The sequence below is a fragment of the Bos grunniens genome, chromosome 11, assembly GCF_055505025.1.
Source record: "Bos grunniens cultivar Pamir isolate PY7600 chromosome 11, Bosgru_T2T1.0, whole genome shotgun sequence".
Classification (NCBI taxonomy): Eukaryota; Metazoa; Chordata; class Mammalia; order Artiodactyla; family Bovidae; genus Bos; species Bos grunniens.
The window spans coordinates 7,527,301-7,544,206 of NC_141175.1; the positions used below are offsets into that span (position 1 = coordinate 7,527,301).

The following is a 16,906-nucleotide window of genomic DNA, read 5'->3' on the forward strand; positions in this document are numbered from 1 at the left end:
GCCAGGCTTGCCAAGGGCTGCGGCTGCCTTCTCTCTTCCTTCTTTGCCGTGACTGTTCCCATTTTACACACACAACCGCCGAGGCCCAGAGAGGCGGGTGGAGCCAGAGGGCGGCTGGAGCTGGGGTCTGACCTCAGGGCCCACGCTCACCTGTGCGTGCAGGGTGCTGTGGTCAGCGAAGGATTCTCCGCAGCCAACGTAGGAGCAGGAGACCTGGGGAGAGATGGAAGGGGAGCGGGCGGGGGGCCGAGAGAACAGACAGGGCCACGCCGTGAGGGGGTATCCCCGCTGCCACCCCGGGACCCCAGGGACCAAGGCCCGGCTGCCGGTTTGCACACCCAAGGTGTGCACTGGGCACGGCTGGCCGCAACACAGCTGCCCCGCCTCTGAGCGAGACGGGCGGTGGGCCCTGGGCTGAGGCCTGGCTGCTGGGCGCCCTGACCTGCTCCTCCCTCCACTCACCCCTTTTCCACCAAAACCCCACTTCCTGATGGGCCAGTTGGCAGGGCCACACTTTTGGTGGGGGCGGGGGGAGCCTGGGCCTCATGGCCATTTTCTGACGGGGACGCTGAACGGGCAGAGGCAGCCGGGGGCCCTGTGCTGACCCCGTGCCCCGTGGTGACCTGCCTTTGGCCTTGCACTCTCCTCCCCCAGATCCGCCCAGCTCCCACGGCCCAGCTTGTGGTCTCCACCCAGCCCTGGCTGTCAGACGGCTTCACTGCAGGAGAGCGCTGGTGCACCCTGAGCAGTGGTCAGCCATGCACCAGCTGGAGAGGGGCGGCGTCACTTTCTGCGTCGGGTTCCGTCTCGGTCTCTAGGGGGGCGTCTGTGGGCTCCCAGGAGGCAGGGCCATGACCCCCACTTCCTGCCGTCCCCGGGGCCCCAGACCATGTCCTGCAGCGTAGTTTACCCTGAGCGACAGGCCCCAAAGGACGAGGCCAGAGCCCTACGGAGGCTCCTGTGCCTTCTGCTAAGAGACTTGAACTGTGATCTTTGTGCCCATTTGCTGCCTTTTTTTGTCTCTCCTTGTATTTGTTTTCAAAGAAATTTTTAGTAAGATTATATAGTGTGATATATACTTGTGGCAAAGTTGGAAAACACTACAAAGTTATAAAGAAAAATGAATTATCTGTAATTCTGCCCCCCTCAGAGAAAATCGTCACTTGTTCACACATTTACTGTTACTCTTTTGCGTGAGCATAATAATCACAACCAGATTTTACTGGACACTGTCTAAGGGCCACGAACCATGTTAAGGCCATCACAGGCACCATCTTGCCAAATTCTACCCTAAGGGGGGTGGTCCACAAGGCGGGGGCAGTCGTCAGTATTGTGGCCTCTGCTTTATAGATGGCAAAACGAAGACCCAAACTGGCCCAGGGGTGTGTGTGTGTATGTGTGTGTGGCTGGGTGGGTGAATGCTCAGTCACTCAGTCACGTCTGACTCTTTGCAACCCCATGGACTGTAGCCGACCAGGCTCCTCTGTCCATGGGATTCTCCAGGTAAGAATACTGGAGTGGGTAGCCATTTCCTCCTCCAGGGGATCTTCCCGACCCAGGGATCAAACTCTTGTCTCCAGCGTCTCCTGCACTGCAGGTGGATTCTATACCACTGAGTCACCTGGGAAGCCCCAGCCCAGGAACTGACTGCCACTAACAAGTGCCAGGGTTCACAGCCAAGATGCTACATCGTCTCATATGCACGTGCTGAACAGAAATTTCCCCTTCATGTTGATGGGCTCATTCAGTCCAGAGCTTTTCCCTCTTCATCTTTAATGGTTGGAAGGGCAGGCAGCCCAGGGGCTCACACACTCTGGGGCCCTCTTGGTTTGGGCACCACACCCGAGACATCCATGCCCTGTGTCCCTGCCCAAGGTTTCAGGCCACGCCCACAGAGGACAGGTATTCCCAGCCCAGAGTCTGGACCCAGCTCCAGGGCCCCAACAGCTGCAGGAAACTTACCTGGAGACAGGCCCACAGGTTGGGTCCAGAAACCCCGCATGACTGACAGGTGCTCTGTGTGAGGCGGGGAAAGAGACCAAGAGGAGGGTGTGAGTGGCCACAGGACATGAGCCATCAGACTCAGCCCAGAGGCTTTGCCTCACAGAGATTCCAGCCCACGGGGCCACTTTAAGCTTTACTGTTCGAATTTTGTTTTTTCATGTGCCTGAAAAAACATTTTCAATACAATCACTTAAAGCTTATCAGGGAATGTTTAACAGGAGGATTCCTACGTGCTGTTTCTCATAAATCCTCTGTTGCTTATCAGCTTCTGCCAGAAGCGAGTAGAACTGCACGCAGCTCTCAGGACTGAGGTCATACGATGAGACAGGCTTGAATCTCCTTCAGTAAACATTCTCCTTAAGACAAAACTGCCCAGTCTCGATCTTCTTTCTTGGATATGGACTGTCTCCTGACCTTGTGACCATTATTATCCCTTGTTCCCTTGGTAACGGTTGTTGTACTTTTGGTTTTCTGATCTTTATCATTGTTGAAAGAAATTTCTTGTACCATAGCCTATATATACTCACAGAAAGACCATTAAAGCACTCTGCTCCATCAGAGCTTGGGTCCCCGTGTCTTTCTTTCTTTCTTTCTCTCTCTCTCTCTCTCTCCGGCTAATTTGATGGAGCGCAGAAACCCGTCGCGCGTACTCTCCTGCCCGGGTTTCCAAGACTCCCTAGAGAAGGCGCCCTGTGCCTTCAGCCCCTTGAGAGGGTGCCCTGTGCCTTCATGAGCAATACAAGCCCTGTGTCAAGAGCTTTATTGGTTCTCTGCGTAAACCAGGGAATATCAGCCTCTTTCTCTCTTGCACGTTCTTATCATCAACTCCGGACTGCCAGTTCCTTTATGACACTCATTTATTTAAGCCTTTCTGCCCGGCTAGACTATGGGCTCCATGAAGGAGGGATGGTCTGTTTTGCCTACCCCTACGACTTCACAGAGTATGGTACAAATCAGATCAGTATATCTGTTGACCACAGAAACACCCAGGTATCTGTTGATCAGGATGACAGAGCCTGCTTCTGGTCCACTGATATCTCTCTTCCCTGCTTTAATAAAAGAATCTACGTATTTTGGCTGAGCACATGGTCAGTGAGCTACAGACTATGTGTCCTAGCCCCCACTGTGATCATGGGACTCGGTTCTAGTCGATAGCGTAACAGTAAAAGTGACATGTGCCACTTCTGAGTTTTGCACAACCCTTGGTCTCTCTCCTGTTTCCATTGGCTGGAATGCAGATGTGATGGCAGGAACTCAAGTAACCACTTTGGACCTGGAGGTGAAAGGCATGTGTTGAGAATGACAGATCCACTCTATCAGAGCTACCTACATCTGGACTGCTCAATGAGAAAAGCAAACTCCTATCTCATTTAACTCACTATATTTCAAGGTCTTTTCATTATAATTTAAACTGTCCTAAGTAATTTTCTCTGTGCCTCTCTAGAACAGCAGTTTCCAGCTGAGCTTTCACAATACCCAGTGTGTCTCTGCCAGTTGTGAGATGAATTCTAAGCACTGGTCTCTGAAGCAGTTACAGAGCTGATCCCTGGTGAGGGATCATAATGAGCCAGGTATCCAGCTAAGTTCTTTGGACCTTGCTCATGTAATCCTTATCACAGTCTCTGCAATAGGTCCCAAGACCCCCTTCTTACAGATGAGAAATGGAGGTTTGGAGAGGTCATGACCCTACTGTCAGAAGCACTATCAGCTGAGGAGTCAGGGTCATCAGACTTACGGGAAAGGTCTAGTGTCCTCCCAAGGGTGGCCACATCGACCCTTAGGCCTCCATGGGAACTTCTTTCCACTAAGCCCAGATTCTGGCTGTGTTTGTAAAAATCCTGAACATGGCTCTCTCAGCAAGGTTGAGAAGGCGCAGCTCATCCCATCAGTGGGGCTGAGGTTTGCAGTCTGTGTCTTAGGGTCTCTTGCCAAGGATGCTAAGGGGGCAGGAGACCAGTCTGCTCGATAGACTCAAAGTTGCTACTCCTGACCTTTCCAAATTTGTCATCTCTTTTGTGACTTTCTGATTTCACAGTTCACTCCCATCTTCCCAAATTTGTTTTTTCATTTCAGTCATATGAATGATAAAAGTATTATGTGCTTATTTCAACAACTTAAATGACGCATACACTGTATATAATATGTAGCATATTACATACAACACATATACACTGTATATAATATGTAGTATATTATATATAATACATGCTATATGTGTGTCATATATTATATATAATACATATATGCTGTATATAATGTGTCCTATATTACATATAATACATATACACTGTATATAATGTGTAGTATATTATATATAAAACATATATGCTGTATATGTGTCATATATTGTATATATGTATGCTGTACATAATGTATCATATATTACATATATGCTGTACATAATATGTAGTGTATTATATATAATACATACATGCTGTAATAACTTGAAGTATTTCCCTCCATACCTTGGGCTAGTAAAAATGAGATCACACTGTACACACTTCTCAGTAACAGGCTTCTGTCACCTACTTAGGGCCACCCTTCTGTGTCTGTACACAGAGATCCCCATCTCATTCTTTGCGATAAGTACACGGGGGCCCACACTGCGGGTACAGACGCCACAACTGTTTCACTCATTCCCTTCCTGGTAGATATGCGTTTGACCACCAGTGTTTTCCTTTTACAAAGAATGCTCAGTAAACACTGCTGTATTTGTATCTTGTAACTGGTACACACACTGCTCCTAGACACATTCCGAGCACGGGAACTGAACCCCTGCAGTCACGGTAACTTGACTGCAAACATCGGGTCCACGTCCCTCCTCCCTATTCCTGAGTGACAGCAGTTTGTGCCATGCGCATCTGAAACGGTGCCATGCTGGTTTCCTGGCCAAATCCTTGACCACCAGGGAAGTCAAGCACCTTTTTTCAAGAGTTTCTCAGCCACTTGCATCGCCTCCATTGTGAGCTACCCGGCTCAGTCCTTGCGCCTTCTGGGTATTTTAAAACCACGTTGGTTTCATTTTGTAGATTTCCAAAAGGCTGCCATGTCCCAGCCCGATCTTCCCAAGTTCTGCCTCCCTCTTCCCACCTTGTTCGTCTCCTCCCTGCTCTCAGATTTCCCAAGAAACTCTCAGTTTGTTTCACTTATTCCTTTGTGCAGACGCAGGAAGAGACCAGTGTTAGATGGGGCAAATGCACCACAGCCTTGCTCTGCTCTTCCTCCTGACCACACTGAAACCATCCTCTACAGGGTTAGCAGAAACTGGTGATGAACAGAAATGGAACTTGTCTTACACAACAGCAACTAAGGGAACAGCTGGGTAAAAAACCCCTAGCCTATACATCACAAGACTCCTTAATCACCCCTACAGATAACAGCTCTGATGTATGCGTTGCTATAGTAATAGGGGTCTAAGCTGTTTTTTCAGAAACTTGGAGTCTTGTCCAGTTCGAGCCGGCTAAGACTGTTTGGGACCACTGACCCTAAAACTGGGTGTGTGTAAGTGTCTGATAAATGACATTTTGATGTCAAAGGGCCCAAAACTTCAGCCTCAGATCATGCTAAGCACCTCCATTTTTGAACACGCATCCTAGGAAGAAGCACATAACTCAGACACACTTGTGCAGAACACTGATGACCTCATCTCTCCCCATGCCTAAGACCATCCTGCTTCTTCATCCCATAAATATTCCAAGACCCTCGCCTTCTGGGAGGCTGATCTGAGGCTTGTTCTCCTGTTTCCTCACTTGTGAATCAACCCTTTCTTTGCTGCAAACCTCGGTGTCTCAGCGTTTGGCTTGCTATGAATCAGCAGATGAACCTGGTTCAGTAGCAGCAAACAAGACGACTTCAAAAGAAGCCACAGGAACTTTGAAGAATCACACCTGAGACTGAGCCAGCTCAGGCCAGAAGCCACCCAGCACCTGCTGGTGCAGGGAGGCTGAATGACCAGCATTAGGTGCCTGGAAAGAAGACACAGGAATCTGTCTAGGAGTCTGACCCAACCCCACCCCTGGGAATGGCCCCTCCACACGGCCCTGCCCCTGAACACGAGGACACTATACAGACAGAATGCTGCAAAGCGCCCAGATGTCCACCCACAGAGGATCGGCTGCGGAGTCTACACAGTGAACTATGATGCAGCTTTAAGACAGACCACGAGACCCATGTGCTGAGACCACAGAGCTCCAAGATACTCTGCCAGGCGAACAGAGCACGTTACCAAAACAGCTACAGTACGCTGCTTTCTATGTAATAGAGGGGAAATGAAAAATAAGTATTCCCATAAGCAAACTCTGAAAAGATACAAAAGAATCCAACGTTCGTGGCTGTCTGGAGGGTGGGATGGAGAGGGTGAGCACAGGACGGGTGGGAGGGGGACTCCCTGACATTTTTCTTCTTACATCATTTCATTTTTGAACCATGTGAAAGCGTTACCTACTTAAATTGTTTTTAATCTAACAAACAGACAAACAGCACATCCTCCCTACTCAGTGTGGCCCACCTTTGGGAGTCCCCTGGGGGTCCCACGGTCAGGACTCCAAGCTTCCACTGCAGGGGGCACGGGTTGGATCCCTGGTCAGGGAACGAAGACCCTGCAAGCCACAGTATAGACAAAAAAAAAAAAAACAGAGGCCCACCTCTTCTCTTTGAACCTCCCTGAGCCCTCCTCAGGTCAAGTGTGCAAAAACGCCCGTGGACTCTCGGAGCCTGACTCTCCGCCTTGCACCTGCTCCAGCCACTAATGGGCATCAGCGCTCCCAAATGGATGGTCTACGTGGTAATTAATGGCTGTTAGGACGCAGCCCCGGAAGGCCTCCTGAACAGACGCCAGCTTTTCCATTTACATAAAAGGCCAAGCTGAGACTGCTGGGAGCCAGTGCTTCCGCGGCTTCAGAAATGTCTGTATCCCAGGAATGCGGTGGAGGCGGGGGGTGCCCTGGGTGTGGGCCTCAGTCCCGGAAAGTTTGACCCTTTACCTTGGATTTGAGCAGCAAGTCCTCTTTGGTCACCTCCCCTATCGAATCAAGATGAGGACAAAGGTCCCTGGAGTCCCCCATGCTGGCCCGGGCTCACCTATAAGGAAACACAAGGGATCCTGGGTTAATGGCAGCCCCTGCCGGCTGGAGGCAGGAGAGGCTGAGGGGTTAAGTGCATACTTGGGTCTCGAGCCCCAGATCTGTCACGTACTTGCTGGTGACCCAGAGAAGCTACTTAACTGCTCTGAGCCTCACCCTCTTCGCCTGACGATTGGAGAAGGAGATAACACCTTCCGGAAGGGTTGCTCAGAAGATTCACTAAGGAAATATCAGCGAAATGCCTGGCCCAGGGACAGCAAGTGCAGGGAGATGATTAGAATTCAAGCGCTGGGTGTGATGATGAGAACTGTTGATAGGGAAGACACAAGGGTGCTTCCTGCATTTGGGGAGCTGCCTGTTAGGGAATCTAAAACTGCAGTCCTGTTGAGAGACACCAGCTCCCTGACCTGGAGACCACTCTACACTAGGGGGCAGCAGTGGGCAGGGTGGAGAGGCCAGGGCTGAAAACCAAGGAGAAAGGCAAAACCAGAAGGGGACTGCGCTCTTCTCTGAGCAAGCAAGCTCCCTCTTCTCAAGAGCTTCAGAGAGGCCAGGTGACCCAAAGGCCACTTATCTCACTTCCTGTGAGAAACCCCACTTACAGAAGAATCTTTAAACTCCAAGATACTAGAGGAGGAAGTCAGAGCAGCAGCTCCTCCAGATAATGTTATTTGAGAATGAGAAAGTCGCAGAGAAGGGCGGGCAAACCAAGCTAGGAAGGGGTCTGAAGATGTTCGCTGAAGCACCAACGGTGGTGTAACTGGGTGACAGATTTCATAAGAGCTGTGTGGTTGTTGCTTTTGTTTTTTTTTTTTTTACAATTATAAAAACAAAACTCAGACGATATACTTTTTAAAGTACAAGGTATAGGAGCAAAATAGAGGGCTTCCCTGGAGGCTCAGACGGTAAAGCGTCTGCCTGCAATGCAGAAGACCTGAGTTCGCTCCTTGGGTCGGGAAGATCCCCTGGAGAAGGAAATGGCAACCCACTCCAGTACTCTTGCCTGGAAAATCCCCTGGACAGAGGAGCCTGGGAGGCTACAGTCCACTGGGTCACAAAGAGTCAGACACGACTGGGCAACTTCACTTCAGTTTCTGGTGACTCAGTGGTAAAGAATCTGCCTGCCAATGCAGGAGATACGAGTTTCATCCCTGGGTCAGGAAGATCCCCTGGAGGAGGAAATGGCAACCCACTCCAGTATTCTTGCCTGGGAAATCCCATGGACAGAGGAGCCTGGGAGGGTTACAGTCCATGGGGTCACGAAAGAGTTGGATATGACTTAGCAACTAAACGACAATAACAATAAAGTAAAATAAACTGCTGATGATATTGTGGCAAACTTCCATCCTGACGCTCTTCTGTGCATAATTCTTTTTTTTTCCTGACCAAAACATTTAATTAACAAAAAAATATTACAATGGCAGAGAAAATAATAATAACAATAAAGAGAAATTCGAAGTGGGAATCAGGGTAGAAAACAATGCAAAGACTTTGGTTCCTAGGAGACCAACACGCCGGCTGAGGTGGCCTTAGCCCCAGCGCCTTCTGAGTTTTCCTTGGCTGCTGGCTTCTTGCCTTCCCCCAGGAGACGAAGGTTGTGCTTTTCCCAGAGTTCATTTAGTTCTTTTCCCTTTGCCTGAAGCTGTTGTGTCAGCATCTGTGATCTTCTGTATCTGCTCCTTGTAGTTCCCCAAGGCAGGCAGCGCCTCTTGGACGGTCCGCTCCCCCAGCACCCCTCCAAGCATGAGGCAGCACTTGCGGGTTTCATCTGCCTCCTTCAGAGTATCAGTCACTGCGCTGTGCTCAACCAACTCCATCGCCAGCTCCTTCAGAGTATCAGTCACTGCGCTGTGCTCATCCAACTCCATTGCTGCCTCCTTCAGAGTATCAGTCACTGCGCTGTGCTCAACCAACTCCATCGCTGCCTCCTTCAGAGTGTCAGTCACTGCGCTGTGCTCATCCAACTCCATCGCTACCTCCTTCAGAGTATCAGTCACTGCGCTGTGCTCATCCAACTCCATTGCTGCCTCCTTCAGAGTATCAGTCACTGCGCTGTGCTCAACCAACTCCATCGCTGCCTCCTTCAGAGTGTCAGTCACTGCGCTGTGCTCATCCAACTCCATCGCTACCTCCTTCAGAGTATCAGTCACTGCGCTGTGCTCAACCAACTCCATCGCTACCTCCTTCAGAGTATCAGTCACTGCGCTGTGCTCATCCAACTCCATCGCTACCTCCTTCAGAGTATCAGTCACTGCGCTGTGCTCATCCAACTCCATCGCCAGCTCAGCGGCCTTGGACGCCAGGCCCCGCTGATCCTGCCCAAGACGGTTGAAGCCAGCGATTACCCGCTCTGTGGACACCCCTGCCCCGTGCCGCTCCCACTGCTCTCGCCGGCGAGACCGCCATTCTCCGCCATCTTCACTGCCTGCTAATTCTTCTTTTTTAAACCAGAAGGGGAAAAAAGCTATTTCAGTTTGAAAAGCAGATGCTTCCTTGGAGGGAACTCCTTGGTGTGCCGGCAGCTCTGTATTTGACTGTGGTGGTGGTGACATGGACCTGTATGCATTTGTACGTATTAGTTGCTCAGTTGTGTCCGACTCTTTGCAACCCCACGGAATACAGCCCTCCAGGCTCCTCTGTCCATGGGATTCTCCAGGCAAGAATATGGAGTGGGTTGCCATTCCCCTCTCCAGGGGATCTTTCCGACCCACGGATCAAACCCAAGTCTCCTGCATTGCAGGCAGATGCCTTTGCCGTCTGAGCCACCAGCGAAAACTGCCTGGAACTGAACACACACACGTGCACACACACACACACACAAGTGCGAGTAAAACTGGTGAAGTCTGAATGAGCTCCCTGGTGTACCGGTCTCTCTGCTGGTCATGACGCTGTACTACGGATACACCAGAGATGCGGTACCACTGGGGACCGTGGGGAAGGGAACCTCCCAGCACAGTTTTTGGCAACTTACTCTGAGTCTATAATTATCTCGAAAGAAAACGTTTAAAAATAAATAAGTAAATGCTGCCGCCACCCAATATTTTAGCAGAAATTGTACCCAGGAACCTGGCTTTTGACTCTAGCTCCAAACTGTTACCGAGAAAAAGGGCCCAATCAAAGATGCAGGAGAAGCCAACGGTGCTTTAATCAAAGGCAGAGGTTGTGCAACCACCAGAGGGAGGTGGACCCCTCAAGCGCCCTCCTGCAAGCCCCACCCCACCCCAAAAGATCTGCCCACGGTGAAGTGGCCCAGACTCCACGCCAGACAGGAGTGACTGGTGCTGACGAGGGGCCAAACTTAGTGTTTTCCATGCATTCTTCCCCTGAAAGCTTCCCCGGCCATCTCAGAGGCGGGGCTTTCCCCGTTTTATAGATGACTAAACAGGACACCTCTAGTCCCAGGTCTTGCAGACGGGAGCTCCAGGACTGGGGCCAAAACCCAAGTGGGTCAGACTCTTGGCCCGCTCTTTGGAACGTACAGAAAATGCAAACATAGGCAGAAGGAGACAGAAGTGTGTAACCCACCCCCAAGCACTCATTACCTGGCTTCACAATTAATCCATGGCCAACCTTGCTGAATCTCAACCTGCCACTTCCTCCTTTGGGCAGCAAATCCCAGATATCACATCATTTCATCCGCATACATCTTTCTATGAGACTCAAAAAAGAAAAAAAAAAAAAAACCCACACAACCAAGATTCTATCATTTCACCTAAAAAGAAAAATCTATACTTCCTTCTTGGTCCGTGTGTAAGGGCGACACCTGAGTGGGAGAGGCTGAAGGCCCTACCTCTGTGCAAAGCGACAGCCCCCGGAGGCAGTCACCCTCCGCATTCTTCGGTCCCGGCCAACGGTGGTGAGTTGATGCGCTGGGCTGGGGTGAGCACAGGCTTCTGCTGGGGAACCTGGGAAGACAAACCAGCACACTTCATGTCGTTCTGTTAACCTTAAAAATCACTCTCAAGGCTTCCCTGGGGGTCCAGTAGTTAGGAGTCAGCCTTGTGATGCAAGGGACACCAGGTTGACCTCTGGTCTGGGAAGATCCCCACGTGCCTTGGAACAACTAAGTCCTTGAGCCACAACTGCTGAGCCTGTGCTGAAGAGCCCAGGAGCGGCACCTACTGAAGCCCGCGCACCTAGAGCCTGTACTCTGCAGCAAGGGAAGCCCACACACTGCAACAGAGGGTGGCCCCCGCCGGCTGCAACTGGAGAAGGCGTGCTCGCAGCAGCGAAGACCCAGCACGGCCAACATCAAAATAAAATACATACATAAACCTTGAAAAAGAAACACTCTCAACACCAAGCAGAAGCTATAAACAGCCCACAATTCCTCCTGAGGGAGGGGGGGCAGGGAGTGAATTTTTGGACATTTGGGGCATCCACAGGCTAGACATACTCTCCGGTATGTCTCCAGGGACAATGAAAACACACCACTGCTGGGACGGCTGAAGAAGGCTTGGGTGGAGCTGGCAAACAGGGTCAGCCCTACCCCCGGGGCGGTGTCAGACCCCTCACTAGTCACTGCTGGGCATTACCTTTGTGATCCCCGAGAGATGGTTTGGCAGCGGAGGGCCACGGGGGGCCGCTCCGACAACTGCTCCCCGCTGGACCAGAGGATCCACCCTTTCCACGAGTGCCTCAGATCGTGGAAGCACTCAGATCATCCTTTTGATCTGAGACCCTCAGATCAGCCTTCCAGCCTCCCAAGAACTTCCCGCTGCTCAGGACCCCTGACCCCCGGGTCGGGAGCAAGCCTAGGCTACTGACACAACAGGGTGCGTCTGCGCGTCAACACTGGCCCCCCGTGGTGGGCCACGTCTTCTAGGCGCGGGCAGTTCAAAGAGGGAGAGGCAGTTAGAAGCTACCATTTAAAACGGTCACGTGACAATGACGGGGCTCAAGGTTCTGAATTCCAAGCCTCCTCACTTGAAGTCAGACTTTTAGTTTTTTCGTTTCCACTGAGGTCAAGTGTGCTGGGTGGCTGCCAGCTTCACACTATTTTAAGCTGCAGTATGTGGGCTTTTCAGTGTCTTTGGTATGCGCTCCATCTCTTGGGCTAGATGGTGAAGCCAGGTCATGAGCGGGAGACTCCATGCCAGGAACACTGCCCCGGACAAGGACGACGGTCGACAGGCCCACTCCTGAGTCACAGGTGCCATCCTACGACTCAGGTTCTTGCAACTTCAGATAGAAGAAGCAGAAGAAAAAAAAAAAAAGCCCTGTGGCAAACAAACCTGTGTACTGTCGCTGCCCCTGCTTCATGGATGAAGAAACAGAACTGGAGTTTAAGGAGCCAGGAACCTGGCCAAGATCAATTCTGGGCTAGTAAACAGTGGGCGGGGACCTGACTGGTCTATCCAGCGCACAGCCTTGCTCTAAGTCAGGGGTCAGCACACTTTTTCTACAAAGGCCCAGGTAGGAAATATTTTAGGCTTTGCGGGCCACGCTGATCTTTATCACGTACATTAATTTTATTAAAACCAAACCAAACAGCCTTTTTCTATTTACAGGCTAGGCAGGAGATGAAACGTTTTAATCCAGCACGGAAATTAACGAGGCAGAAACAAAGGAGTGAAGAGGAGACCCTTTTCTGGATGAGTCATGGGGTGAAGAGCTGCGCTCTCAAGCCAGCCAGGTAGCAGCCTGGGGCACTTCCTGGGTTGGGGCTTCCGGGACCTCTCAGGGGCTGATGCCCTTCTCTGAAATGGTCCCCAAGTGTCTTGTTCACTCTCTGTGGGCCTGGAGATCTCCAGGGAAGGAGGTTCTGCTCCCCAAGGTGCTCTCAGGGGTCTGGGGAGAAACAAGCACAGACCTAAGAGGGGAACCTCATGTACCAAGGATGCCAGACACAGGTTCCTCTTATTTTCAAAACTTTAAAGATGATACTTAAAAGTAACCTATTAGGGTCTGTATTACAAAAGCAACACAAATTCATCATAGAGTTTGTAGAAGGGACTCTCCTGATGATCCAGTGGTTAAGAATCCGTTTGCCAAGGCAGGGGACACAGGCTGGATCCCTGGCCTGGGAAGATTCCACATGCCGAGGGGCAACTAAGCCTTTGTGTCCCAACTACTGAGCCTGCATGCTGCAACTACACCCATGCTCTGCGAGAAGAGAAGCCACTGCAGTGAGAAGCCTGTACCGCAACTAGAGAGGGAGCCAAATAAAGCAACGAAGACCCAGTACAGTAAGAAAATAAAGTAAAACATTGTAGAAAATGCAGATGAACAAAAAAGAAGGAAACAAAAATCGCTTGGGACTTCCCTAGTGGTCTAGTGGTTGAGACTCCATGCTGTGGAGGCAGAAGGTTCAATTCCTGGTCAGGGAACTAGACCCCACATGCTGCAGCCAAATAAATAAATATTAAAGAACCTAAGCTAAAACATAACAGATTTAATTTGTATACAGCTTTTGGAGGTTCACATTCTGTTTCCCATGTCACTAAATTTCTTTTCAACAACTTCATTGCTGGGCTTCCCTTGTGGCTCAGCTGGTAAAGAATCCGCCTGCAATGCAGGAGACCTGAGGTGGGAAGATCCCCTGGAGGAGGGAACGGCTACCCACTCCAGTATTCTGGCCTGGAGAATTCCATGGGCTGTGTGGTCCATGGGGTTGCAAAGAGCCAGGCAGGACTGAGTGTGCTTATATGCTTCCCACATCACTTAATTTTTTTTAACAGCTTCATTTCTAGTGGCTGGATAATATCACACCACATATAATCTAAGCTCTACAATACCTTACTCAATCATTCTCCTACTGGTAGACACAGGATATCTGTGTGAGTGTGTGTGTGTATGGCAGTGAGGATTATTTTAGAATATAAGTCTTTGACTACATCTTTGATCAAAAGAAAAATTACTGGGTCAAAATATTTGTTTTGAAAGTACTAGATATATACCGACAAGTTTTCCTCCAGAAACATTATATAAATTTATTGGCCTCCCAACAGTGTCTGAGCAACATAGAAAGTTTAAGGCTTACTAATATTTTTTTTAAGTTAATGTTTAAAAATCAGTTTATAGAAACAGACTCACAGATATGGAAAACAAACTATGGTTACCAAAGGGGAAGGGGGGGAGGAATAAATTAGGAGGTTGGGATAAGTATATACACACACTACTATATATAAAGAGATAACCAACAAGGGCCTACTCTATAACGCAAGGAATTATACTCAATAGTTTGCAATAATCTATAGGGGAAAAGAATCTGAATAAAACATAAATTCACGTATATATGTATAACTGAAGCACTGCGCTGTACACCTGAAACTAACATGACACTGTAAATCAACTAGACTTCAATTTAAGAAAGCCAGTTTATATATGGGGAAATGTCGAGTGGTAGTATCAAAAACTAGATGCTTAGTATTCTATGCAGGACCTGAAACATCTGAAGTGCACAAGTCTGCAAGGATCACACTCTGATGACCCCGGCCGTCTAAAAGCTGTCATTTTGCTTTATCTTGGTCCCCAGTCAACGCTGACCAGGCACCTTCCTGGGTGATGGGAAACAAGCCAGGCATGGGCGCTGCCCTCATGGGACACAGAGTTCCCTGTTTCAACACCAGGGTGCCTGTGTGCAGCCATGAAGGATATTATAATCGCTCACGGGAGCCACTTTCCGTTCTTACTGCAGTCAGCTGCTCCGCAGGCGTCACCCCTGGAGTTGACTACGATCACGGAGGGCAATTATGGGGACAGCCAGACCTGCATTCAGCTCCTCGATCTTGTCACTCACAAGCTGGTGTCTTTAGCTAAAATCACCAATCCTCAGTTTCCTCATCCAGGAAAATGGGGACAAAGACAGCAGGTGGCTGGTAGGGTGACTGAGAAGATGAGGTGGGACGACACATAGCAAGGATTTAGCGTGACGACTTCTGATCATAGGGACTTGCTCAGAGTTTGTATTTATCTGAACAGCAAGCACCTCCCTACTAGTCCAGTGGCTAAGACTCCAAGCTTCCAACGCCGGGGCCCCAGGTTCATCCTTGGTCAGGGAACTAGATCCCACATGCTGCAACAAAAGATCCTGTGTGTGGCAACTAAGACCCAGCACAGCCAAATAAATAATTTTTTTTTAATAAATTTTTTAAAAAAGAGGAAGAATGTTCAAAAAATGCTCGGTACTATAAAGTTTGTTGTGGCGCTCAGTCACTTAGTCGTGTCCGACTCTTTGTGACCCCATGGACTGTAGCCCGCCAGGCTCCTCTGTCCATGGAATTCTCCAGGCAATACTGGAGTGGGTTGCCATTTCCTCCTCCAGGGGATCTTCCCAATCCAGGGATCGAACCCTGGTCTCCTGCAATGGCAGGTAGATTCTTTACCACTGTGCTGCCTGGGAAGCCTGTAAAGTATGTCACTGGCTGTGTTTTTGGTTTTGTTTTAAACTATGTATTTATTTATTTTATATAAAAGGTAATTAAGTCATATTAATGTAGGCAGAAACCAACACAACATTGTAAAGCAATTATCCTCCAATTAAAAATAAGCAAACTATCCCCCCAAAAGTAAAGTAGTTCAGTTCAGTGAGGTCTTTAGGGTGGACCTTAATCCAATGTGACTGGTGTCCTTATAAGAGGAGGAGATTTGGATCCACCAAGAGGCACCAAAAGAAAGGACCACGTGAGGACATAGCAAGAAAGTCACCACCGCTATGTCAAGGGGAAGTCTTAGAAGAAATCAAACCTGCTGACCTCTTGCTTGGACCCCCAGCCTACAGAACCGTGAGAAAATAAATTTCTGTTGTGTAAGTCATCCAGCCTGTGGTACTCTGTTATGGCAGCCCGGGGAAACTGACACAGTGTTAGATCAACACTAAAGCTTCTGAAGATGGGGACTTCCCTGGTGGTCCAGTGGTTGAGAATCCGCCTTCCAATGCAGGGGATGTGGGTTTGATCCCTGGTCAGGGAACTTGGATCCCCATGCCTCTGAGCAACTAACCCGAGCTCTGCAACTAAGCCCTGATGTAGTTAAAAAAAAAAAAGCTTCTCAAGATGAAAACCATTTTCTGGTTATGTATCCTTGTTCTTAGATGATTCCTCCTAAATATTGAAGGGCAAAGGGTCATGATATCTGCAACTTACTCTTAAATGGATTGGCAAGAATAATTCTGATGCTGATGAATATATAAATACATAGAGAGTAAATGGGGCAAAAATGTTAACAGTTGGTGGATATAGGTAAAGGGTAAATGGCATTTCATTTTATGACTCTTTTTACTTGTCTGGGTTTGACTTTTTTCAAAATAGAAACTTTTTTGTTTGTTTGTTTCAAATTCTTTATTACACATCATGGTTGCACAATTTGAGGCTGGTTAAATACCACTGGCTTTCAATTTTTCTTTGAATATTTTCCAGATCACTACATGCAAGTGACCATGAAAATATTTGGCATTTTAAAAATCTGAAACACTGAACAGGCGCTTACATGATCAAAATAGAAACTTTTTAAAGATTCCTTTTATCTCACTTAAGATGGGAGCAGAGAAGGGTCTTTTGGAAAAGGTAACCTTAACTCACGTCAACGAATGTGAGCTTGAGCAAGCTCTGGGTGTTGGTGATGGACAGGGAAGCCTGGCGTGCTGCAGTCCATGGGGTCGCAAAGAGTTGGACACACCTGAGCGACTGAACAACAGCTCAACAACAGGAGCTCCAGGACCGAGTGCCTACTCTGAGCCAGGCGTGATGGGCAGCGCTTCACTACATACTCTCGGGTGAGGACAGCTGTTTCTTATTTTATGGAGGAAGAACGGAGGCTCTGAGATGGGAAGCCACTTGCCCAAGACCACAGAGCAAGGCAGTGGGACAGCGGGAAGTGAG

At 49.2% G+C, this 16,906-nt stretch overlaps 1 protein-coding gene across 3 annotated transcripts in view; it reads right to left on the reverse strand.

The window, feature by feature from the left end:
* USP20 (ubiquitin specific peptidase 20) overlaps positions 1–16,906 on the reverse strand; it is a 44,606-nt gene that overhangs the window by 23,833 nt on the left and 3,867 nt on the right. For 2 of the 3 annotated variants that reach the window (XM_086324518.1, XM_086324519.1), the window contains exons 2-5: positions 10,876–10,990; positions 6,987–7,083; positions 1,963–2,016; positions 151–213 (exon numbers count right to left, since the gene is read on the reverse strand). In XM_086324518.1, coding sequence (XP_086180644.1) covers positions 151–213; positions 1,963–2,016; positions 6,987–7,067 — 198 coding nt within the window. In that variant the 5' untranslated portion in view covers positions 7,068–7,083; positions 10,876–10,990. Of the gene's footprint in view, positions 1–150; positions 214–1,962; positions 2,017–6,511; positions 6,603–6,986; positions 7,084–10,875; positions 10,991–16,906 lie in introns of all 3 variants that reach the window. The other variant, XM_086324520.1, reaches the window with a different exon arrangement.